A 27,015-nucleotide genomic window follows, 5' to 3' on the forward strand; every position below is an offset into this window, starting at 1 on the left:
GAGATCTACCATCTGGAGCAATGAGTTTAAAACAATAGTGTTTGTTTTATCACAGTTTTCTGCCAATCGAGATTCTTGAGCTATGGTTTGGACATGTCTGTTTGATATGCCAAGTGACATCTGAACACGAGGTGAAGACAGTTAAGTGATTCTAAGAATTTTGACATCTTCTCATAAATAGAAGCATTTACCAAAGGAAGCATTTTCTAAAATCCCTTTTTAAAAAATTTTGAGCACTTAAGGCTGGGTGTGGTGGCTCATGCCCACAATCCAGCACTTTGGAAGGCCCAGATGGGCTGATTGTTAGAGCTCAGGAGTTGGAGACCAGCCTCTGCAACATGGTGAAATCTCATCTCTATCAAATAAAATAATTAGGTGGGCATAGTGGCGAGTGCCTGTAATCCCAGCTACTTGGGGGACTGAGCCATGAGAATTGCTTGAGCCCAGGCAGTTGAGGCTCTTGTGAGCTGCGTTTGTGCCACCGCATTTCAGCCTGGTGAATAGTGAGACCCTATTAAAAAAAAAAAAAAAAGCGAACACTTACTAAACTGCGGTGACTTAAAAATTGCATTATTTGAAGGTAAAACTAGTGAGAAATATTTGTCTGTTTTGTATCATGCAGAAATTTAGCCATTTAATGCCCTGCCCATCAGTAAAATGTATTCAGATGTTTTCAACGGTAATAAGTGGTTTTATAATATTAATGTCCAAAATCTTCATTAGAGAGTGAAAAAAAAAAAGTGCGCTTTTGCTGGCTGTTTTAGTAAACAAGAACCTTCTGGTGTCAGTTTCTTCTTTTGTATCAATGCCCTTGGATTTTAGGTGTTCAAAGATGGCACATGGGAACTGATGGTAATTCTCTTCTCTCAAGGTCCACCAGGTGGGTGTATGCACGGGGACTGTAACTGGAGTGCCTGCTTCACTTTTCAGTTGCTTTCTTTCCTGATTACCACAGTTAAGACTGATGAATCCTGTGTTGTGTTGTTCTTCAGTTACTGTGTTACTGAAGTTCTTGAAGCACATGTTGGTCTTTGAGTTTTTGTTTTTTATCACTTGTTTTATTCATTGGTAATATTGGAGTTCTAAATGTTTATAAAAATGAAAAGATTAATTTGTAAATCCCAAAGTATGGTTAATTTAGGCTCAATCCGTCTGTGACAATTGTCCAGTATTAACAAAAGGATCAGTAAGATATTATTCAGGGAGAGCTGTGAATGGGTGCCCTGTTTCTTGAAAACCATGGAGTAAACCTATAAGGCTTAAGTTTTTTGGTTTTGTTATGTTCAGAAAACCTTTTACAGGCCTTATTATTTTCTTATTTCAATAGTTTTTTGGGTATAGGTGGTTTTTGGTTACCTAGATAAGTTCTATAGTGGTGAATTCTGAAATTTTAGTGCACCCATCACTCGAGCAGTGTACACTGTACCCAATATGTAGTCTTTTATCCCTCACCCTGTCCTAACCTACCCTGGTGGAGTCTCCAGAGTCCATCATATCACTCTGTATGTATTTGCACCCTCATGCCTTAGCTCCCACTTACAAGTGAGAACATAAAGTATTTGGTTTTCCATTCCTGTAGTTCATGTAGAATAATGACCTCCAGCTCCATCCAAGTTGTTGCAAAACACATTATTTCAATTCTTTTTTTATGGCTGAGTAGTATTCTATGGTGTATATATGCCACATTTTCTTTATTCACTCTTTGGGCGATGGACACTTAAGTTGGTTCCACATCTTTGCAATTGCAAATTGTGCTGCAGTAAACATGTGTATGCATGTGTCCTTTCATATAATGACCTCTTTTCCTTCGGGTTGATACCCAGCAGTAGGACTGCTGGATCAAATGGTAAGATCTACTTTTAGTTCTTTAAGGAATCTCCATATTGTTTTCTATAGTGTTGTACCAATTTACATTTCTGCCAGCAGTGTAAACCACATCACGACAACATCTATGGGTTTGTTGTTGTTGTTGTTGTTGTTGTTGTTTTTAATTATGGCCATTCTTAGAGGAGTAAGGTGGTTTCTCATTGTGGTTTTGATATGCATTTCCCTGGTGATTAGTGATGCTGAGCATTTTTTCATATGTTCATTGGCTGTTTTTGTATATCTTCTTTTGAGAAATGTCTGTTTCCATCCTTTGCCCACTTTTGGATGGGATTATTTGTTTTTCTTTCTTGCTGATTTGTTTGAGTTCCTTGTAGATTATGGATTCTAGTCCTTATTGTATAGTTTGCAAATATTTTCTCCTGCTCTGTGGGTAGTCTGTTTACTCTGCTGATGATTTCTTTTGCTGTGCAGAAGTTTTTAGTTTAATTAAGTTCTACTTTTTATTTTTGTTGCATTTGTTTTTGGGGTCTTAGTCATGAATTCTTTGCTTATGCCAATGTCCGAAGAATTTTCCAATGTTTAGAATTTCTAAACCATGAAAATGTTTAGAATTTTCATGATTTCAGGTCTTAGATTTAAATCTTTGATCCATTTTGAGTTGAATTTTGAATAAGGTGAGAGATGGGGATCCAGTTCCATTTTTCTACATGTGGCTTACCAGTTTTCCTAGCACCATTTATTAAATAGGGTGTTCTTTCCCCAGTTTATGTTTTTGTATGCTTTGTTGACGATCAGTTGACTGTATTTGGCTTTATCTCGAGGTTCTCTATTCTGTTCCATTGGTATAATTGCCTACTTTTGTGCCAGTACTATGCTGTTTTGTAATATAATTTTAAGTCCAGCAATGTGATGTATGGGCCTTGTTTGAAAGAAATCACATATTTGATTTATGTGGATAAAGGCAAATTTCCAACCCCTTACAACTCTGCCTTTAGAATTTTTGTTAGACTTTACCTTTTAATATTTTGTAGGGATGGGATATTTTTATTCTTCTGAAAACTTGAATATGTAATAATTAGTTGATATTATTTTCCTGATCTTCTACTATGCAGAAGGGAACAGCATGACTGCTTTTATAAAATGAGTTTTATACCTATTTACCTGTTCTTGTTTAATGTACTTTGGAGCTCACCAGTTGAATTTGTCTAGTTCTGCTTTTGTGTGTGTGAGTTGCTGAAGTGTCTAGCTGATTAGGAAACTGATTTGGATAGCTACTGGCTTTTGTTTATGAGATTATCATATCACTAGTATCAGCATTAATTGTTTGATAAACGAATTTTTTTTTTTTTTTTTTTTTTTTAAGGCAGAGTTTCATTCTTGTTGCCCGGGCTGGAGTGCAGTGGCATGATCTCAGCTCACTGCAACCTCCGCCTCCCGGGTTCAAGCAATTCTTCTGCCTCATCCTCCGCCCACGCAGCTGTGATTACAGGGATGTGCCACCATGCCTGGCTAATTTTGTATTTTTAGTAGAGATGGAGTTTCGCTATGTTGGTCAGGCTGGTCTCGAACTCCTGACTTCAGGTGATCCACCTGCCTTGGCCTCTCAAAGTGCTGAGGTTACAGGCATGAGCCACTGCACCCAGCTGAAAATGGTGTGTTGTGATGGAAAGAGTGCTGAATTGGGAGTTAGGAGTCATTCTTGTTTTTAATTTTGCATCTTCTAAATTTGTATTTTTGGGGGCAAGTTTAATTTACATCTCTAGGACTCCATCTGTAAAGTTGAAGAGGTGAATTTTGATTATTTTTAAAGATCTATTCTAGTTCATCTGACATCCTATAATTCTTTAATTCTACAGTTTTCTTTCTAGAAAACAAAATATTCTATTAGTCATTGCGTACTGTTTCCCTCTTGTGTAGGAGCTTGGAAAGCTATGTTTTTGTAATCAGTCAATCAGAATTTAATTTATCACCCATATCCTTTTGTGCAGTGTTGCTTTCTAAAATTGGTCTCAACTTATACTTATCTCTTGTTTCCTCTCCATTTTCCAGTCAGAAAGCTCTAGGATATTATCCCTAGAAGGTGCTTCACGCTTACTCACTTCTAAGTTTTTGATTACATTGTTCCTTTTCTGTGTACTTTTTCCCATCCAACAGCCTCTTTGAACCCCTATAACATTTTTATAGTTATTTTGGCCTTGTATGATAGCTGTTTATGTATTGTGTTATGCTGTATAGGAGATGGTAAACTTCTTGAGGGCAGGTGTTTAATTTTCATCATTTTACTAATATTATTACTGATTTCACACAATACTTTTCACTTAGGGGCATAATATTTATGAAAGTGAATTTGTAAGATGATTAGAGTTACAGATACAGTTGGACAAATAGTGAAAATTTAATTTTATTTAATAGTGAAAAAAATTAACTATTTAATAGTGCAAAGTTAACTATTTTCACTATAAATAGTGAAAAATTAACAGGATAATAAAGAAATTAATATAGCCATTTTGAGTTAAAGCAATATTTGAACCATCTAAATTGACTGCAGATATTTGTATTCCGTGGTCACTTATATACTGTCATTCCTCCCTACCATCTATTCATTCTTACTGACTCATCTATATACTTGTATTTTCTCTGTCACCCATTTAACTACTTGACTTCATTTATCATTGTGGTTCAGCAGTGTCATTGTCTTAAACTTTTAATAGTACCTAATTTTGTTAACATTCTTGGTTTGATTTAAATATATATTTTTTCTGACTTTTACCTCTTTGATCTTGCTCATTGGCTTATCTACTTTAATCTTCTATTGCTCTTCTGTACTGTTCTAACTATTCACATTTCTTTTCACTTGCTTTTTTACTTTGGAGAAATTATTCTCTATTTCTTAAAGCCACTTCTTTTGGTTGCTATTTCTGGGCAAGGTTTTCTTTGATAAGTATCTTAGAATCAGTCTAGTGTTGAGGGTTGATGGTGGAATTGCTGTTCATCAAAAATAAGCTTGAGTTAGATCTCTTAGACTAGCAGTCTTGGATCCTTTTAACTGTGAAAGAATGTCTGCAGTGATGATGGTACCATTAGCTCTTTGGTTAAAGGGGTTGATACTGATTATAAAAAATGTGAGATATTAATCAGGGTTTTTACAAGTGGACTTTTTGATGGTTGATTCCAGAGTTGTTGAGTTTATCAGAGAGTTTCAAAATGTTCATGGGTATGGATACAGATGAATTTTTTTCCTTTGGATTCAATAATCTCTTTACTCTTGAATTAATTGTCTCTGACAGATGCATAGTTGGTTTGGACTGGATAAAAGAAAAAAGGGCAAATAAGACAATGAGTTAAAAAAAAAAACTGAAAAGAAATAGGAAAAGTAAAAGATGTATTGTAAAAAGTTGCCTATCTTTATGTTATTGGAATTGATATTCTTTATTGAAGGATCCTTGAGAACATTATGTGAAAGAAAGGGGACTTGAGAAGATAATGTGAGAAAGTCCACAGAGAAGTTCTGCTGTACTGAGTTTAAAACCGTGTTGATTTTAGTTTTATTTTTATGGCACATCTCAATCTCTTTTTAAGAGCTTACTGTATTAACAGATACTTAAGTCGAGATTATATTTGTATAATAGCAAAGAGTAGCTTATACATTCCTTAAGTATATTGACATTTAAATAGCTTTTCTCAGAAAGCATATGAATAATCTTATTAACACAGTATCTCTTTAAGGGTACAAAAGAAAAGTATGTACTGTTCATCGGTTCTATAAGAAATAGTAAATAAACAGGGAATCCATATCCAAGACTCTTTCCCTAGTATTTGTAGCAGAAGCACTTTATAGTAGAAAACAAAATTGCATGTAGACTTAAGAAAAGAATTTTGGTTAATTTTGATTTTAGATAATATTAAGCCATATATTTTATTTTAACAGGTATCTTTCAGATGAAGGCATTGAAGCTTGCACAAGCTCTCCTGACAAAGTCAATGTAAATGACATCATCCTGATTGCTCTCAATGTAGGTTATATTTATTAACTTGTAAACATTTGAAATCTGGAAGCTATATTTATAAAAAAGTCTCAGAATAAATTGGGTTATATGATAATGAATATAGAGAACATCTTTCTTATTTTTTCCATTTTAAGTTGTAGTGATGTTTGTTGAATTTGGTAATCTCATATTAGCAAGTTATTAGTATCTATTATACAAAATCCAATGAAAAAGGAAAAAATGAAATTAACATTCCTATTTTTCATCCACTGATCAGTTACAGACGTTTTTTAACATTTATAGTAGCTATATAATAGTAGTAAAAACTGACTATTCATTAAAATGAATTCCCTTTTACATAGAAACTCTAGCTAGGTTATAGCTTTTTGACAGTGGTATTTATTGTTTCAAAATAACTTTTCATAATGATAGAAATAATACTTATTGTGGAATATTTCAGAAAAAATAGAAGATCAAAATAAGAAAATTAAATCTGCTTATAATTACTGTTAATGTTTTAGTGTATATTTCTTTTCAACTCTTTCTCCACCCAACCCTCTAGCTGTTTTTTTTTTTTTTTTTTTTTCCATACTTGGATTGGCTTTTGGATTTTTTCAAGAGTTATAAAAATTGTTTGAAATAAAAATGTAAGTAAACAGGCCAGGCACGATGACTCACTCCTGTAATCCCAGCACTTTGGGAGGCCAAGGCAGGTGGATCATAAGATCAGGAGTTTGAGACCAGCCTGGTCAATATGGTGAAACCCCATCTCTAGTATAAATACAAAAATTAGCCGGGCGTGGTGGCGTGCACCTGTAATTCCAGCTACTCGGAAGGCTGAGGCAGAAGAATCGCTTGAACCCGGGAGGTGGAGGTTGCAGTGAGCTGAGATTGCGCTGCTGCACTCCAGCCTGGGCAACAGAGCGAGATTCTGTCTCAAAAAAAAAAAAAAAAAAGTAAGTAAACAAATGTTCTTTTCTCATTCCTACAGTTACCCTCTGATTGTTTTTCTCTGTAGCTTTATAATAAGCTATAAACAATCAAATTTATGTACTATGATATATGGTCAATGAATTTCTAAGAGAACTATAGTCTGACAAATCCATCATATCTGCAAAATCAATGTAAAGCAGAAATGATGGGCACAAGGAACATTTAAAATATAAATAAATGTATAAATCTAACTTTAAAAAAATTACTTGAATTTATATTTATAGAATTAAACTTAGGTTTAAATAGATAAAATTTATGTCCTAAACTGAGTCATTTTTTTTTCAGCTTCTTTGAATTTTGTTTAACAAGAAAAGATCGTTTATTTTGGTTTCTGAGCTAAGTATTTAGGTTTTTAATAAATAAAAGACTAATTTTTTAATAGTAAGAATTAGCTAGAAATTAGGCATGTTATTTATGACTAAAAACTTTATTTTTCTTTGTCTTGCATTGAAATTAGTTAATTCTATTGTTTAAAAATATTATAAAGGACTCTATTTTCTTGTTTATTTAAGAAAAACTTTCTAAAGATTCTAGGAAAGAGATTTTTTGACAATTTGCTGGGGTTTTTTATTTATGTGCTTAGGTAAATAGCAATAAATTATAATTGGTATGAAAATTTGAATAAAATAAATCAAGATGAAGTATTTGTGCAGTGCTCATAAGAGGTGCATGTTGACTATTATCTGAATGAGTTAATTTGTCTTTTATATTTTCCCTGAAATATATGGTTAAATACTACAGTCCAAAGCTGTGATGCCATATGATAGGAAAAAAGCTTTTTGATTAGGGTGAAGCCTATACCAGACAAATAATCTATCTATCCAAATTTATCATCTTATTAATAAAATTTAGGCATTTATAGTATTCTGTTGAATTTTTTTCAACTTTTGAGTGATTGTGGGAAATTAACCACTAGTTGAGAAAGACATGCATTATTGATTCTTATTGTACATATATGTACGTACGCACACATGCATAGCTAATTGTATATTGGGAGGATAATCCATCAACAAATTTTCTTGTCTTCTTTCTATGGGGTACACGCTGAGCTTGTTCCTTTATCTAACAGTGAACCCTAAAGTAACATATATGTAGTGTTTCTCTCCAGGGAAGCCCTCTGGAGGCTAATACCTAAGGCCTTTATTGGGCTGCCTGCAAAGGTACCAGAATTTCAGATCCCTCCCAGAAAACAGATGTCCACCATAAATCATATTGTTTATATGAATAATCCATACAGTGAACTACATTTTTAGTTAGGGAATGGTCCAAGTGCGAAGTCCCTAGCTGCCAGCCTGGGGCTAACCTTGTAAGCTGGCCTTTCTAAAGATAGCTGCCTCAGATCTGCTATGTAACTTTTAGGCTTAGCTTTTTATGTTGAAAAGGAATGTTTTTAATTTTTGCTTTTTAAATTGGGGAGTAAGAATATTACGAAATGACATTGAAATCCAGCATGAAAGTTTTACTTTCAACTACCGGAATTGTTCAGAAAAATACTTAATGATAGCCCAGTCTTAAATTACTGATCACTATCCATTAGTAAAAAATTAAAAACAAATTATATTTTTATTTCTTTTACGATTCTGTATAATATAAAATGATTCACCGAATAGATATTATCTTGCATTTACTTAAGTAAGTAGGGATTGTGTGTCTGTGTGTGTGTGTGTGTATTTATATGTGCATATGTATGTGTGTGTGGGTAGGTAGATGCTTTGAAAATTATTTTTAAAATTTTACAGGCTAAAAGTTTTCCTGTATTATTATTTTTTGTTGTTCAATATAACAGCATTCTTGGACCCAGTCATCGTCCTAACAATCCTGATATAATGGCATCTGAATAATAAAATTGTCTTTATAGTATGAATTTAGGGCATTTAAAGATTTGGTAGATCATTTTCATCTTGCTAAAAATACATCAAAATAACATTTGTATATTTAAGGACATATACTATATATATGGTTTTTTTTTTGTTTGTTTTTTTTTTTTTTGAGACGAAGTCTCGCTCTGTAGCCCAGGCTGGAGTGCAGTGGCCGGATCTCAGCTCATTGCAAGCTCCGCCTCACGGGTTCACGCCATTCTCCTGCCTCAGCCTCCCGAGTAGCTGGGACTACAGGCGCCCGCCACCTCGCCCGGCTAGTTTTTTGTATTTCTTAGTAGAGACGGGGTTTCACCGTGTTAGCCAGGATGGTCTCGATCTCCTGACCTCATGATCCACCCGTCTCGGCCTCCCAAAGTGCTGGGATTACGGGCTTGAGCCACCGCTCCCGGCCTATATACTATATATATGTATGGCACTTTAGAAATTATGTAAACTTTGAGTGTGTAGTCTTTTTTTAGCTTAACAATAACTTTGTGAGATAGGGTTGGTGGTGTTTTTCCATTTTATAGAAAAGTAAATTAACTGGGTTTAGAGAATTAGTGACAGTGTCCTAGATCATATGATTGTTTAATTACGGTTGGGATGGATCAAAATTTAGGATTTTTGTCTAGTGCTCGTTTACAGTGATGGCTCATTTTCATTTGAATGAAATTTCATAATTATTGATCAAAACCAGAAATGAGGGACCATGATATATTATAACATTTGTATGTATTCTGTTTCTCATTCATATTTAAATATTTCAGCTTTTGGGTGACTTCAAAATAATGTAAATGTTTTCATGAACTGTTAGTTACATTATTGATATGATGGTTATGTATGTTCAGATGATTTTAAAAAGTGCATGTTTTATACTCACTAACATAAACAGGATGGCTAACATTTATTGAGTGCTTACTCTGTGCAAGTCATTATACTGAGTGCTTCACATCTATTAACATTTAATTTTAAAACCATCTTAATATAGAGAAGGCTGGGGTAAGAAAGTATTTTTTTACCCCTATGTTATTCAGTACTTTCCAAGTGAAAAGGAGTACAACGTGAGGTACAGTTTATGTTTCTTTTCATTCTGTTATTGGATTGAGGTTGCAAAAAGCATAAGCCTAAAGCACTGTTACACGAGTCTGGATTTGGCTTTTAATTTGCCATGCAGTTCTATTCAGTGAATTTTAGTTTGAGTGATCCCTGCGTTACATTAAAGAGTAAGTTATGAATCACAGCAGTAAAAAACTGGAAAGAATCTGTGGGGATTATGTAACTTATATTCTCATTTCTTGAGCTGACCACGTGGATATTTCAAATAGGAGGATATTCTGTTATGGTAGGTGTTAAAAGAAGGTGGTTCTGCCCCTCTGTATGTATTCATTTCACATCACAATAATTTTAATCATCTAGTGTTTTCTTCTTAAGTAAAAATTTTTCCCTTATAATTTATGTGGTTAAATGTACTCTAAGTCTGTTTCCTTTTATCTTGTTCTTAAGGTGATGAAGAGCTACTGTTTACTATAAGGAGAAATAAAACAATACAGCCAGCTTCAGTTACTATGCTAATCCACTATCTCAAGCATCAAGATAATTTATTAGTTTAAATAATTGGGCCTTTTTTATGAGTACTGAGAGTTTTCCTCTGAGCAAGTCTCTTACCATTCCTTTATATTTTCACTTTCTGAAGAGGACACAGTCCTAAAATGTTCCGTTTTTTTAGGTAGATTGTGTAGTCAGAATTTTCTTTTTTAATGTCGTGAATGCTGTAGCCTTGTTTATGTTAGTTCTTATATTTTCCTTGCTGAGTTGCAGGTACTTCTGCATTTTCATAGTCATTGTTTACCAACTTCTATTTCTGTAACTTGTTTAAGCAAATGAAATTACTATAGTAAAGGTTACTATAACTTCTTTGGTATTCCAGTGGTATTGTATCCTGGGATATTGTATGTTATGTAGCTTTATGTTACAGATATCATAGCCTATAGGGTGATATGTTTTTATGTAATGTCAAGGTTATATGGGATTCAGTTTTTAAAAATATGCTATGTATATGTATTCAAAAGCTCTCATTTGATTTTGGAATGTGATATTTTTTAGTAAGATTACAATTTACATGAATTAAGTTTTGGATTTTAGTAGAGAAGAGTTAGTAAGGAAAAAGGTTACTTAAAGAAATATGACCAGGATTAAGGCCTTATGTGTTGCTGTTCATCTTACTGGTAAACTTTAAACAACGTATTATGGGACTATTTGAAGGATTACTTGAAGGATTGATAATACATGTAGATTTCATGACCAGTTAAACTGAGTTTTTGTTTCACCAACCATAAGTAATTTCATCTTTTGTTCATGAGATTAGCTTTAAGTTTACTCTTTTCTATAATTCCATTTTAATAATAATATTTTTATTTTAGACAGATCTGAGAACAATTGGCAAGAAATTCCTCCCCAGTGACATCAATAGTGGAAAGGTAGAAAAGGTAAAGAAAATCAATAACTTCTTAAATTATGCTAACTACAATAAATGTGAACTAAATTACTGGAATTATTTTTTGTCAATAAAGACTGCAATTGCAAAATACTCTGGAGGTGAACAGGTCACAAAGTCATTGTTATGGTGACTTCCATGGAAAATTATTAAGAGTTAAACTTTTTTGACTTTTCAACATTAAAAAAACACAACCTTTTGTTTCAGGAATTTTAGCTATGGCATCCTTATATGAACCGCGAGACTTACCAGATGTAACTGGCACTCATTACAATTACCTTTTCCTATCTTTCAATTTTATTTACCTTTTTATTTTAGTTACCTTAATAAACTGTTAACGTTTATTTAATGAGCTTATTATATACAAATATAAGATTAGGAAAGTATTAGGAGCAATTTGGTGAAGCTGTGCATTTGTTTATTGCAATCATTTTGCAGTACACACATATGTATTCGTGTTATGAATTTTTTTGTGTCAGCAAACTTTAATTATATTTTTACCTAAACTTTTACCCTGCAAGTTAAAGTCCATGTCTTCTTTGTCTTTCGTCAGGAGAAATGGAGTACATCTGGTTACCTTCCTTTGTGAATAATTATATACGTGAAGACATAAATGTCACTGCCACACATTTCTTTTTGCTAAAGCCATCTATCTTGATTCCTTTGTTTATTCTCAGTCTCAAGCTTTTCTTTCATCTCTGTTGTTCTTAGAATCCTCCCCAGTTTCTTTACATTTCTTTTTCTTTTGGTTATAGTGGCTATCTCAGACTTCAGTGTGCACCAGAATTTCCCAGAGGTCTGGCTAGAACACAAATTGCTGGACCTCAAACCACTTCTACTCCTGTCTGAGTTTCTGATTCTGTAGGACTAGGATGGAATCCAAGAATTTGCATTTTGAATGGGTTTCCAGGAGATGTAGAGTTCTAGGAAGCATATTTAGAAAAGTAAGCAACAATCTCGACTAGGTCTATTGAGTGCAACGGATCTCTATAGGAAAAGTAAATAATATCAAAGCAGTGTCTGTACATCCTTACATTATTTTACTTAAAATTTTGAAGTTTTCTGATTCTTGGTTTTCTGGTTTCTCTGTGTGTCCTAAAAGATGCTGAGAACTGACCTCTGCTACAAGTTCGTAGGATAGTAGTACAGAGACTCTTGTCTGCTCCCTTCACCCTTTCAGAGCGTTTTTACTTTTAAAAATTTTGCACAGTGGTCTCTTTAAGATTTCCTTTGAATGTAGCTAGCAAGAAGAAAAATAACCTTAAAACTTTCTGATTTAGATTATTCTGTGTCAAATTTTATCTTTTAAAACATTCTTAATGCAAATGTAAGTTTTCACATGAAACAAAAATTTGTTATCTCTGCTAGCTCTTCCTCATTGATTATATTTTTTCCTTTCATTACATACTTCCAATACAATATTAATAAACAGTTCTCTAGAATTATTATTCACAGAAGTATTATTATTATTATTATTATTATTATTATTTTGAGACAGAGTCTTGCTCTGTTGCCCAGGCTGGAGTGCAGTGATATGATCTCAGCAACCTCCACCACCTGGGTTCAGGTGATTCTCCTGCCCCAGCCTCCCTAGTAACTGGGACTACAGGCGCACGCCACCATGCCTGGCTAATTTTTGTATTTTTTAGTAGAGATGGGATTTCTGCATGTTGGCCAGTCTGGTCTCAAACTCCTGACCTTAAGTCATCTGCCCACCTCAGCCTCCCAAAGTACTGGGATTACAGGTCTGAGCCACCGTGCCTGGCCTTTTCACAGAATTATTCTTATATGTCATATAAGAATATATATTATTCTCACATTATTAATAATTGTCTTCACCGTATTAATGAAGATGTTTTGAAAAATAATTTAAATAAACATTTTAGAAGTTGACACACAGAAATTACTCATTTGGTTTGTCTTTAGTTAAAAATCCATATGTTAAATAAAAATGTAACTATCTTAAACCAAAGTAAATATTCAAGGAATATATTTTAGATGTGAATTGAACTATTTTGGTTTCTTTGTTAGTAAAATAAGACTAATGTAGTAAAAGCTCCTTATTTATGTCTTCATTGGAATACTTTTATTAACCAGCATTTTACCATTAATGATGACTATAAATGCATGACTCTAGAATCAGACACTACTGATCACTTACTAACATTATGTAAGTTATAGTTCTTGTTTAAATTAACTTTGTTTGAATCTGTGCATAAGATATAGGACCACATTTGGCAAACAGAATATTTGAATAAGTAATCTGCCTATCTCTTGACCATGCCAGATTTTGGTATAAAATGATATTTTCTAGTTTTCTTTTTATATTAGTAAAGAGTGAAAGAAAGAAAAAACTGGGTTATCTAGTGATCTTTCAAATAGGGCGTACTAAAAACCAATGTTCCAAAAACTAACTTAGAAAACTTAAAATATATGATAGACTATTTCAAGAAGCAGAGGAGGCATGGTTGTGGCATGTTTCTGATTGAGGGTGGAGGGGCATTAAATGATAGCGATCAGGAACAGATTGGAGACATCCAGACATAGGGTCATTGCCGTGGATTTAAATCTTCTTTCTCCTGCTTATTAGTTTTTGTGACTTTTCATAAGTTAGTTAATCTCGCTAGATTTTAATTTCCTTATCATTTAAATACTACTCCCTTACAACATTGAAGACCTAAATGAGATAATGCTAAATCCAGCACAATGCATATGGCAAACTTCGAGAATTATGAGCAATTTAGGATGGTATTTTTGTCTTGGAAGTCTAAGAATATATGAATCCTTATTATGGGTATCTTGTTACTGAGAGATCTTCAAGGGGATTCAATGAATAAGGTAAGGCAAATTGGCAAATCATTTTTGTCTGGGTTTTGGCCCCAAGCCCCATGCAGAATTCTACTACTTGAGGTAGGTTAGTCTCTAGTAGAATTAAAGCAAGCTCTGACTGTTTCTACTAAGTTCCAAGCCCATCTGATAATTACCATTTCTGAGAGAGAAAGCCAAAGGAGAGTGAGGATTGGAGAGCATTTGGCCCAATATTTAAGAAGCAGAGTTAAAAAGCAACATGTTGCGGGGAGGAGGGTGCCATCTTAGTAGAAGCTGCCTCTGTTAACCTTGTGTGGTCCCTTTGAAAGGGCCTCACCCATGTATTTTCCAACCACCTTGGAATCTCATTCACTAGGCCTGAGGCTCAATACAATGCACTGGAGCTTGCCCAAGACAAATCAGTAATTTTTTTTGGAAGTAGATTAAAGGAGTGTAGAGAGGAGTCTTCAAACTTCATCTCCTGAAAGCCCAAAGTAAATGATCACACAGTGTGTATTATTATTTTTGTAATTAATAAGACTTAGATAATGCTGTTTTCAGCATTTGGGAACTTGAGAATGGAAAGGGAGATTGGAGAACTGATAGATCTGTGATCAGGTAAGCAAGATTGTAAGTCTGCAGTTAGAGGACAGCTACTCCCGGACATGCTGAATTTACATCTCTTGTTCTAAAACACATCAGAGGCCTTCAGAAAGGCATTGTCCCGAAGCTTTGAAACTAAAGTCTTAGTAATTGCTACTATCATTGATTATTTTGGGAGAAGGTAGAATGGCAAAAAGTAGAAGTAACTTTATTACTAATTAATGTAGTAGTTTTGCTCAGGTTCTTTTCTCTTTCTTCCATTTTCTTCTTAACATACTTTTCAATTTCTGTCTTTTCTCCACAAAGTTCCCTTAAAAAGTGGTGAGAGTTGGATGATGACAGTTTTTTCCAGGCTTCCAGATTTTCTTATAGGTACTTCATATTTGATTCAAAAACTGTAAAAATTGTGACTGGAGGGAGGTGTGGTAGGGAAGCCATATTTTGCAACTTATTTTCTGAGTTTTTCAGGGTGTGCTTTGTTTTTCTCGGATATTACAAAGTCCTAGGACTGCTGTAGCAGCTTGTAAGCTAAAAATTATGGAAAAAGTCACGATAAAAAGGAAGTATAACTGTTTAATATTCTTCTCCAATTTTAATATTTTGCTGTAGCTTTTTAAACTAAAAGTTAATTATAAAATACAGATTAGTTTCAAAATACTTTGTTACTAATTCAGCTACTTGAGGACCTTATGTACTACTATGGAGTCCTAACTGTACAGTCTTTCAGTTCTGTGTTTATTTTTTTGTAAGTTCTAAGAATGACATGTTGTATATACCTTTTTAAATGTAAAACTATGATTGACCTAATTTTCCCAAATAGGAGTGACTGGTCTCAAAACCTCAGCAATACTGACATCAACCACAAGATGGCTTCACTGCCTTAAAATTGAAAGTGAAGGTTCTCTTGCCCTTGGATAGTCTAGAAATCGGATGTTTTTAAAAAGAAAAGGAATTGAAAAAAGTGTTAACTTTTGATTTAATAAGATAATAGGTTTCCTATATGTTAATTTAGTCTGTGTTAAGTAATACAATTTGCTTCTTTTAGTGAACTATATGTTAAAATTAAACATTTACTTGTATTTTTAGAAAAAATGGATTACTAAAACTTTTATGCTTTATTTACAAGTCCTTATTGGTACTTACTAATAGGACTTCTGTGGAGTTTAAATAGATACTCTTCCCGATAATTGAAAAATAAACTATTTGACTTACCTTTTTCTCTTTTTGGTTCCAAGGAACAAAAAGTTAGAGAAGTGAAGAATAGAAACGTGGGAATTGTCCAATGATACATTGGGAAAAGTGTTACTTTTGGCTGGTAGTCCCACATACTTTTCTTGTATTCATTTGCTATAATTACTTTATGATTGAATGCGAGCAATTTATATGCCCTACTGTTATTTTGAGGGTTAAATTGAGGCTTTTTACTTTCAGGGAATCTTAAGTTTGCGAAAACCTATTCAAGATTATGTTGTCAATTTCTTAATTATTAGGAATTTGTTAAATGTTTTAAAAATTCCTAAGGGGTAGATCTTCTAGTAAATATACCACTATATTTATAATTCAGAAAGTTTTAATTTTATTATTTATTTTCCACTTAAACTCCCTTGCTGCATATGAATATCATTTGAAAAATTTGAGATTAGGATTAGGTACTCCCTTCCCTAAAGCTATTTCTTTCAATATTCTTGATGCTATTCTCATCTGCTTCCTTCTTGATCTTTTTTGGCACAAGCACCTACCTTACCTAGGAGAACCCTGGTTTTTAGTGAATTCTAATAATTCTTATTCTTGTTCTTGTTTTTCTTCTGTCATTTGTTGAGGACCTGTTCTATGCTAGGTCCCATGTTAAATAATTTATATGTATTATCTATACAATATTCAGAACAACACAGAAAATATAAACTATTACAGCCTTCCCTTTTACTTTAGAGATAAGAGAATTGCACCTTCCCTAAGATCACAGTTTTTTGTTGCTATAGCACCTGAGCGTCCTTCCCTCAGCTGTCAGACAAACTGCTATTTATTTTTCAGATTCCAACTGAGGTGTGACCCTTCTCTTCTAATGTTCTTGACCTCTTTTGAGCATAATTAATTTTTAAATTTGAATGTTCTCATTGCCCTTTATACCTACATGTTTTTAGTATGTAATAAATATTATCATACTTTTAGAATATGCACTACAAAAACAGGCTTTGGCATGAGATAGATCTGAATAGGAATTCTAATTTGCCTCTTACTGAGTGACCACTGGTAAAGTACTTCACCCTCTGTCCTTAATTTTCTTGTTTAGTATATACAAGTAATCGTAATGTACTTTATATTTCTGGAGGTAAATTAAAGCACTTATGTAAAGATCATGCAACATTTTCTGGTGTGTATCTAGGAAGTGCTAAGTAAATTATAGTTAAAGCACTAGAAATTTCCTTTTTTTTTAATCAGACAGTGTCTGAATGTGTAATTGTGCCAAGTGATAGGGATACAGAGATCAAGACAGCCTCTCTCTTCTTGGAGCACATAGCCTAATAAGAGGTTGAGAAACCAGCTGTGTCAATGTAGTGAAACAAATGCTATGTCAAAGGTGTGTACAATAAAGGGGCTGCCATTTCAGTTTAGTGAGGGTATTAGTTTGCTTTTCTTGCTAGACTGTTAGCTTTTAGAGATGTGATTTTCAATGAAGGAATAGTGGGTAGATGCCCTGTATTGGGCGTATTTAAACTCTTATGTTAATAGCTATACGATACATACACACATACACACACAGATTACACATACACACACACTATATTTAATATTTTCTGTTACACAAAAAGCTCCTTTGTAGTAGAACTAAAGAATGGAAAATAAAGCTTGACAGATCTTGACTGGTAACAATACATGGAAGATAAGTATAGTGGATATTTGTAATTCCTAAAACCTGAATTATCTCCTTGTGTTTGGGGGAATTTCCCATTTTAAGAGTTTTGGTGGTAGAGAAGAAGAAAATGCCAGATACTTTTCTCCCAGCCTCCTTTACAGCTATGCTAGTCAGGTGTAGCTGCCTTGGAGTTGGGCCAGTTACACACAAAAAAGTGGGACCTGTGGAGAATCCTGTCAGTAATAGTTGAAGCTGCAGCAAGATTGTTTCTGGAGTAGTAGCTGCAGGAGTGCCAGAGTAAATGTCCAGAGCCATTGAGATCACTGGTACAAGGCATAGTGTTAGATGCTTGCCGTGTGCTGGATCCAGCTTGTTCCAGCTCATGAAGTTGATTGTCGGCATCTTTTCCCAATTTAGAGTACAATAACATACAGTTGATGGTTGTGGTTGGCCTTGGAAATTGGCACAAATTACAGATTACAGTGGCTTTTCCCCTGTCCTTCTACCAGAAGTATTTTACCAACACACCTCTGCACACGTGTAACAGTTTCCCTAAGGAATATAAACAGGAATGGAACCCTACTGCATTGTGGAATTAGGCCAGTATTCAACTTTACAAGATAATGCTAAATTTTCTTGCAAAGCACTTGTATCAACTATGTTACCTTCAGTATTGTATATGAGATTCAATTGAGACATTTCTTTTGTGACACTTGAAATGATCAAAATTTTCTGATCTTGTGATTGTAAAATACATTATTCTTCCGTACGCCATTCTCTCCCCTGCCAATACAGATTTTAGAATCAAACGATTAAGACTTAAAAATATCATGTTGGAGTTTTGACTGAAATTGCACATTAGCTTAAAAACAATTGATATCTTTATGTGATATGATATTACCAGTGAAATTCTGGTAAAACACATCTCTGAAGAGCAAAAAAGAGCCCTTACACATAGCATTTGCCACTTTCTGTGGTATAAATATTCCCTGTTTGACTGATTATAAGCTATGTTATGAAATCACTGAACAGGGAATTAGGAAGAAATGTACATAAAAAGTTCTTGTGAGCTTTTATGAGCTGGCTCCAGCACAACCCTGGATATATCTCTTCATTTATTTTTCCCATAATGTTTTATAATTTATTGGAAGTATATGGGCTGTGCATCTTTTGTAAGCTTTATTCCTGGATCTGTCTATTTTTGTTATTGTAAATGGTGTTTAAAAATTTTTTTAATTACTCTTTCCATCTGTTACTGGTACATGGAAAGGCAGCTGATATTTGCATATTGATTGTAATTCTGTCACCTGCCAGTTATTATTATGTTATTATTCCTATATATTCTATTTTTATTCCAGATACAATTTTTAAAACACCATTTACAATAAGAATAATACAGTCTTACATTATTCTGTGTATTCTTTTAAGTTTTCTCTATAAATTTGCCTTTTCTTGGTATTTCACATGAATGGAATCACATGATATATATGTTGTATCTGGCTTCTTTTATTTAGTGTAATATTTTTTAGGGTAATCTATAACATAGCATATGTTGATAGTTTTTCCTATTTATTGGTGAGTAATATTCCATTGTATGGATACACCACGTTTTGTCTTTCCACTTACTATTAGGTTGGTGCAAAAATAATTGCGGTTTTTTCCAATGAAAGTAATGGCAAAAACCACAGATACTTTTGCACCAACCTAATAGTTTATGGACATTTCGATCGCTGTCCTTAGTTCTTTTCTTTTTCTTTTTTTTTTTAATATATATGTCTCTTATTACTGTTATCATTTCTTAAATTGTTGCTTTGTGCCTTTACTCTTTGCTTCTTGATCACTCTTGTCCGTTATCAATTTCATTAGTCTTTGTTACAGTAAAACTTGTTAATGTTGTTATTGTATTTTTAGTTTGATTCATTTATTTTTCTTCTACCTGATTTGAACTCATTGCTTTTTTTCTCAACTTCTTAGTTCAACTCATTAGTTTTATATTTTCAAAAATAGGTGTTAAGATATACCAAAGAAACTATACAATACAAAAATTTAACAACGAAGTTAAAATATATAGCAAAAGCCAAATAAGACAATACACATGAAAAATCCTAGAAAACTAAAATGGGGAGAACTTATTGAAGGGTAACATACATAAAATGAGGACTAATAGCAAGAAACAATTCTAAACATTTTCCCAATGACTGACTAAGCCTCAAAAAGACAGCTTAGGAAAACGAGTAACATACAGTTTTTCTTTTCCTAGCCAATTCAGTTCTACTTATATAAATCTGGTTACCAACCAATACACATATGAATTAGAGTAATTGTTTTTCTACTCAATTACTACCATTTTTTCTTTTTCACCTTTTTCGTAATTTTCTTTTTTCTTTTTTTTCTTTTTTTTTTATTATTATTATACTTTAAGTTCTAGGGTACATGTGCATAACGTGCAGGTTTGTTACATATGTATACTTGTGCCATGTTGCTGTGCTGCACCCATCAACTCGTCAGCACCCAACTACTCGTCATTTACATCAGGTATAACTCCCAATGCAATCCCTCCCCCCTACCCCCTCCCCATAATAGGCCCCGGTGTGTGATGTACCCCTTCCCGAGTCCAAGTGATCTCATTGTTCAGTTCCCACCTATGAGTGAGAACATGCAGTGTTTGGTTTTCTGTTCTTGTGATAATTTGCTAAGAATGATGGTTTCCAGCTGCATCCATGTCCCTACAAAGGACACAAACTCATCCTTTTTTATGGCTGCATAGTATTCCATGGTGTATATGTGCCACATTTTCTTAATCCAGTCTGTCACTGATGGACATTTGGGTTGATTCCAAGTCTTTGCTATTGTGAATAGTGCCGCAATGAACATACGTGTGCATGTGTCTTTATAGCAGCATAATTTATAATCCTTTGGGTATATGCCCAGTAATGGGATGGCTGGGTCATATGGTACATCTAGTTCTAGATCCTTGAGGAATCGCCATACTGTTTTCCATAATGGTTGAACTAGTTTACAATCCCACCAACAGTGTAAAAGTGTTCCTATTTCTCCACATCCTCTCCAGCACCTGTTGTTTCCTGACTTTTTAATGATCGCCATTCTAACTGGTGTGAGATGGTATCTCATTGTGGTTTTGATTTGCATTTCTCTGATGGCCAGTGATGATGAGCATTTTTTCATGTGTCTGTTGGCTGTATGAATGTCTTCTTTTGAGAACTGTCTGTTCATATCCTTTGGCCACTTTTTGATGGGGTTGTTTGTTTTTTTCTTGTAAATTTGTTTGAGTTCTTTGTAGGTTCTGGATATTAGCCCTTTGTCAGATGAGTAGATTGCAAAAATTTTCTCCCATTCTGTAGGTTGCCTGTTCACTCTGATGGTAGTTTCTTTTGCTGTGCAGAAGCTTTTTAGTTTAATTAGATCCCATTTGTCAATTTTGGCTTTTGCTGCCGTTGCTTTTGGTGTTTTAGACGTGAAGTCTTTGCCCATGCCTATGTCCTGAATGGTACTACCTAGGTTTTCCTCTAGGGTTTTTATGGTATTAGGTCTAACATTTAAGTCTCTAATCCATCTTGAATGAATTTTCGTATAAGGAGTAAGGAAAGGATCCAGTTTCAGCTTTCTACTTATGGCTAGCCAATTTTCCCAGCACCATTTATTAAATAGGGAATCCTTTCCACATTTCTTGTTTTTCTCAGGTTTGTCAAAGATCAGATGGCTGTAGATGTGTGGTATTATTTCTGAGGACTCTGTTCTGTTCCATTGGTCTATATTCTGTTTTGGTACCAGTACCATGCTGTTTTGGTTACTGTAGCCTTGTAGTATAGTTTGAAGTCAGGTAGTGTGATGCCTCCAGCTTTGTTCTTTTGACTTAGGATTGTCTTGGAGACGCGGGCTCTTTTTTGGTTCCATATGAACTTTAAAGCAGTTCTTTCCAATTCTGTGAAGAAACTCATTGGTAGCTTGATGGGGATGGCATTGAATCTATAAACAACCTTGGGCAGTATGGCCATTTTCACGATATTGATTCTTCCTATCCATGAGCATGGTATGTTCTTCCATTTGTTTGTGTCCTCTTTTATTTCACTGAGCAGTGGTTTGTAGTTCTCCTTGAAGAGGTCCTTTACATCCCTTGTAAGTTGGATTCCTAGGTATTTTATTCTCTTTGAAGCAATTGTGAATGGAAGTTCATTCCTGATTTGGCTCTCTGTTTGTCTGTTACTGGTGTATAAGAATGCTTGTGATTTTTGCACATTAATTTTGTATCCTGAGACTTTGCTGAAGTTGCTTATCAGCTTAAGGAGATTTTGGGCTGAGACAATGGGGTTTTCTAAATATACAATCATGTCATCTGCAAACAGGGACAATTTGACTTCTTCTTTTCCAAACTGAATACCCTTGATTTCTTTCTCTTGCCTGATTGCCCTAGCCAGAACTTCCAACACTATGTTGAATAGGAGTGGTGAGAGAGAGCATCCCTGTCTTGTGCCAGTTTTCAAAGGGAATTTTTCCAGTTTTTGCCCATTCAGTATGATATTGGCTGTGGGTTTGTCATAAATAGCTCTTATTATTTTGAGGTACGTTCCATCAATACCGAATTTATTGAGCGTTTTTAGCATGAAGGGCTGTTGAATTTTGTCAAAAGCCTTTTCTGCATCTATTGAGATAATCATGTGGTTCTTGTCTTTGGTTCTGTTTATATGCTGGATTATGTTTATTGATTTGCGAATGTTGAACCAGCCTTGCATCCCAGGGATGAAGCCCACTTGATCATGGTGGATAAGCTTTTTGATGTGCTGCTGAATCCGGTTTGCCAGTATTTTATTGAGGATTTTTGCATCGATGTTCATCAGGGATATTGGTCTAAAATTCTCTTTTTGTTGTGTCTCTGCCAGGCTTTGGTATCAGGATGATGTTGGCCTCATAAAATGAGTTAGGGAGGATTCCCTCTTTTTCTATTGATTGGAATAGTTTCAGAAGGAATGGTACCAGCTCCTCCTTGTACCTCTGGTAGAATTCAGCTGTGAATCCATCTGGTCCTGGACTTTTTTTGGTTGGTAGGCTATTAATTATTGCCTCAATTTCAGAGCCTGCTGTTGGTCTATTCAGGGATTCAACTTCTTCCTGGTTTAGTCTTGGAAGAGTGTAAGTGTCCAGGAAATTATCCATTTCTTCTAGATTTTCTAGTTTATTTGCGTAGAGGTGTTTATAGTATTCTCTGATGGTAGTTTGTATTTCTGTGGGGTCGGTGGTGATATCCCCTTTATCATTTTTTATTGCATCTATTTGATTCTTCTCTCTTTTCTTCTTTATTAGTCTTGCTAGCGGTCTGTCAATTTTGTTGATCTTTTCAAAAAACCAACTCCTGGATTGATTGATTTTTTGGAGGGTTTTTTGCGTCTCTATGTCCTTCAGTTCTGCTCTGATCTTAGTTATTACTTGCCTTCTGCTAGCTTTCGAATGTGTTTGCTCTTGCTTCTCTAGTTCTTTTAATTGTGATGTTAGAGTGTCAATTTTAGATCTTTCCTGCTTTCTCTTGTGGGCATTTAGTGCTAGAAATTTCCCTCTACACACTGCTTTAAATGTGTCCCAGAGATTCTGGTATGTTGTATCTTTGTTCTCATTGGTTTCAAAGAACATCTTTATTTCTGCCTTCATTTCGTTATGTACCCAGTAGTCATTCAGGAGCAGGTTGTTCAGTTTCCATGTAGTTGAGCGGTTTTGATTGAGTTTCTTAGTCCTGAGTTGTAGTTTGATTGCACTGTGGTCTGAGAGACAGTTTGTTATAATTTCTGTTCTTGTGCATTTGCTGAGGAGTGCTTTACTTCCAATTATGTGGTCAATTTTGGAATAAGTGCGATGTGGTGCTGAGAAGAATGTATATTCTGTTGATTTGGGGTGGAGAGTTCTTTTTTTTTTTTTTTTTTTTTTTTGAGACGGAGTCTCGCTCTGTCTCCCGGGCTGGAGTTGCAGTGGCCGGATCTCAGCTCACTGCAAGCTCCGCCTCCCGGGTTCACGCCATTCTCCTGCCTCAGCCTCCCGAGTAGCTGGGACTACAGGCACTGCCACCTCGCCCGGCTAGTTTTTTGTATTTTTTAGTAGAGACGGGGTTTCACCATGTTCACCAGGATGGTCTCGATCTCCTGACCTCGTGATCCACCCGTCTCGGCCTCCCAAAGTGCTGGGATTACAGGCTTGAGCCACCGCGCCCGGCCTTGGGGTGGAGAGTTCTATAGATGTCTATTAGGTCTGCTTGCTGCAGAGATGAGTTCAATTCCTGGACATCCTTGTTAACTTTCTGTCTCGTTGATCTGTCTAATGTTGACAATGGAGTGCTGAAGTCTCCCATTATTATTGTATGGGAGTCTAAGTCTCTTTGTAAGTCTCTAAGGACTTGCTTTATGAATCTGGGTGCTCCTGTATTGGGTGCATATATATTTAGGATAGTTAGTTCTTCCTGTTGAATTGATCCCTTTACCATTATGTAATGGCCTTCTTTGTCTCTTTTGATCTTTGATGGTTTAAAGTCTATTTTATCAGAGACTAGTATTGCAACCCCTGCTTTCTTTTGTTCTCCATTTGCTTGGTAAATCTTCCTCCATCCCTTTATTTTGAGCCTATGTATGTCTCTGCGTGTGAGATGGGTCTCCTGAATACAGCAGACTGATGGGTCTTGACTCTTTATCCAGTTTGCCAGTCTATGTCTTTTAAATTGAGCATTTAGTCCATTTACATTTAAGGTTAATATTGTTATGTGTGAACTTGATCCTGCCATTATGATATTAACTGGTTATTTTGCTCGTTAGTTGATGCAGTTTCTTCCTAGCCTCGATGGTCTTTACATTTTGGCATGTTTTTGCAATGGCTGGTACCGGTTGTTCCTTTCCATGTTGAGTGCTTCCTTCAGGGTCTCTTGTAAGGCAGGCCTAGTGGTGACAAAATCTCTAAGCATTTGCTTATCTGTAAAGGATTTTATTTCTACTTCACTTATGAAACTTAGTTTGGCTGGATATGAAATTCTGGGTTGAAAATTCTTTTCTTTAAGAATGTTGAATATTGGCCCCCACTCTCTTCTGGCTTGGAGAGTTTCTGGTGAGAGATCTGCTGTTAGTCTGATGGGCTTCCCTTTGTGGGTACCCCGACCTTTCTCTCTGGCTGCCCTTAAGATTTTTTCCTTCATTTCAACTCCGGTGAATCTGGCAATTATGTGTCTTGGAGGTGCTCTTCTCGAGGAGTATCTTTGTGGCGTTCTCTGTATTTCCTGGATTTGAATGTTGGCCTGCCCTACTAGGTTGGGGAAGTTCTCCTGGATGATATCCTGAAGAGTGTTTTCCAACTTGGTTCCATTTTCCCCCTCACTTTCAGGCACCCCAATCAGACGTAGATTTGGTCTTTTTACATAATCCCATACTTCTTGCAGGCTTTGTTCATTTCTTTTTCTCCTTTTTTCTTTTGGTTTCTCTTCTCGCTTCATTTCATTCATTTGATCCTCAATCTCTGATACTCTTTCTTCCAGTTGATCGAGTCGGTTACTGAAGCTTGTGCATTTGTCACATATTTCTCGTGTCATGGTTTTCATCTCTTTCATTTCGTTTATGACCTTCTCTGCATTAATTACTCTAGCCATCAATTCTTCCACTTTTTTTTTTAAGATTTTTAGTTTCTTTGCGCTGGGTACATAATTCCTCCTTTAGCTCTGAGAAGTTTGATGGACTGAAGCCTTCTTCTCTCATCTCGTCAGAGTCATTCTCCGTCCAGCTTTGATCCGTCGCTGGCGATGAGCTGTGCTTCTTTGCTGGGGGAGATGCGCTCTTATTTTTTGAATTTCCAGCTTTTCTGCCCTGCTTTTTCCCCATCTTTGTGGTTTTATCTGCCTCTGGTCTTTGATGATGGTGACGTACTGATGGGGTTTTGGTGTAGGTGTCCTTCCTGTTTGATAGTTTTCCTTCTAACAGTCAGGACCCTCAGCTGTAGGTCTGTTGGAGCTTGCTTGAGATCCACTCCAGACCCTGTTTGCCTGGGTGTTAGCAGCAGAGGCTGCAGAAGATAGAATATTGCTGAACAGCGAGTGTACCTACTGTCTTGCTTTGGAGGCTTCCTCTCAGGGGTGTACTCCACCCTGTGAGGTGTGGGGTGTCAGACTGCCCCTAGTGGGGGATGTCTCCCAGTTAGGCTACTCAGGGGTCAGGGACCCACTTGAGCAGGCAGTCTGTCTGTTCTCAGATCTCAACCTCCGTGTTGGGAGATCCACTGCTCTCTTCAAAGCTGTCAGACAGAGTCGTTTGCGTCTGCAGAGGTTTCTGCTGCTTTTGTTTACTGTGCCCTGTCCCCAGAGGTGGAGTCTACAGAGACAGGCAGGTTTCCTTGAGCTGCTGTGAGCTCCACCCAGTTCGAGCTTCCCAGCAGCTTTGTTTACCTACTTAAGCCTCAGCAATGGCGGGTGCCCCTCCCCCAGCCTCGCTGCTGCCTTGCCGCGATATCGCAGACTGCTGTGCTGGCAATGAGGGAGGCTCCGTGGGTGTGGGACCCTCCCGGCCAGGTGTGGGATATTATCTCCAGGTGTGCCTGTTTGCTTAAAGCGCACTATTCGGGTGGGAGTTACCCGATTTTCCAGGTGTTGTGTGTCTCAGTTCCCCTGGCTAGGAAAAGGGATTCCCTTTCCCCTTGCGCTTCCCAGGTGAGGCGATGCCTCGCCCTGCTTCAGCTCTCGCTGGTGGGGCTGTAGCAGCTGACCAGCACCGATTGTCTGGCACTCCCTAGTGAGATGAACCCAGTACCTCAGTTGAAAATGCAGAAATCACCAGTCTTCTGTGTCGCTCGCGCTGGGAGTTGGAGACTGGAGCTGTTCCTATTCGGCCATCTTGCTCCGCCCCTCGTAATTTTCTCTAGCAACACTTTTCCTTTGGTTTGATCAGTTGAACTCAAAAGGTTTGGTACCTGAAATGAGTATCAGCTCTTACTGGAATAGCACTTGGGAAGTACAATTGTAGAAAAGGCAAATGTGTAACTGAGGTGCTTGACAAAGTTAAGCATCCCATTCTCCATAAGACAATGTCTCTCACGTTAATCACTAGGTTAATGGCTGCTCTTGGCTAGATCACATGACCCTGCGTGATACTGGAATGCTCCCTGGCGAGGTACTGTGGAGCTATGTGAACAAATACCCACCCATTTAAGCTTTCAATAAATACAAAGCATTTTAAACAATTTTAGTAGAATAAATTAAAAATACAGCATTTCTGTTGGCCTGCTTTGCTTCTTGAGCTGGCTTGGAGTGCTGTTCATGATATAAAAGACAAATTCTTAATTCAACTCTTTAGTTTTTTTTTTTTTCCAGTTTTCTTTATTAATTTTTCTTCTAGCACTGATTTAACTATACTCCTATATTTATATAGGAAATATATGTATTTACATATTTACAAACATATGTTCAGGTATAAAAGTTGTATACATGGTACTTTCATTATTTAGCTCTAAATATTTTTTAATTCACCTTATGATTACTTCTTTCCCTATTTTGATTACAGAATATTAGATTTGTTTTGGTTATGGATTTCTAATCCAGTTACGTTGTGATCAGAGAATTTG

General features: G+C 35.7%; 1 protein-coding gene across 10 annotated transcripts in view; it reads left to right on the forward strand.

Annotated features, from left to right (window-relative positions):
- Positions 1-27,015, forward strand: part of TDRD3 (tudor domain containing 3) — a 198,876-nt gene that overhangs the window by 36,521 nt on the left and 135,340 nt on the right. For 5 of the 10 annotated variants that reach the window (XM_015121152.3, XM_077973771.1, XM_077973770.1 and 2 more), the window contains 2 exons: positions 5,756-5,840; positions 11,086-11,151. Coding sequence is in view for 2 of the 10 variants with exons in the window: in XM_077973770.1 (XP_077829896.1) it covers positions 5,756-5,840; positions 11,086-11,151 (151 nt within the window). In the remaining 8 variants the exon portion in view is untranslated. The remainder of the gene's footprint in view (positions 1-5,755; positions 5,841-11,085; positions 11,152-27,015) is intronic. The other 5 variants (XM_015121154.3, XM_077973775.1, XM_077973774.1 and 2 more) reach the window with 1 other exon arrangement.

The sequence above is a fragment of the Macaca mulatta genome, chromosome 17 (assembly GCF_049350105.2).
Source record: "Macaca mulatta isolate MMU2019108-1 chromosome 17, T2T-MMU8v2.0, whole genome shotgun sequence".
NCBI lineage: Eukaryota > Metazoa > Chordata > Mammalia > Primates > Cercopithecidae > Macaca > Macaca mulatta.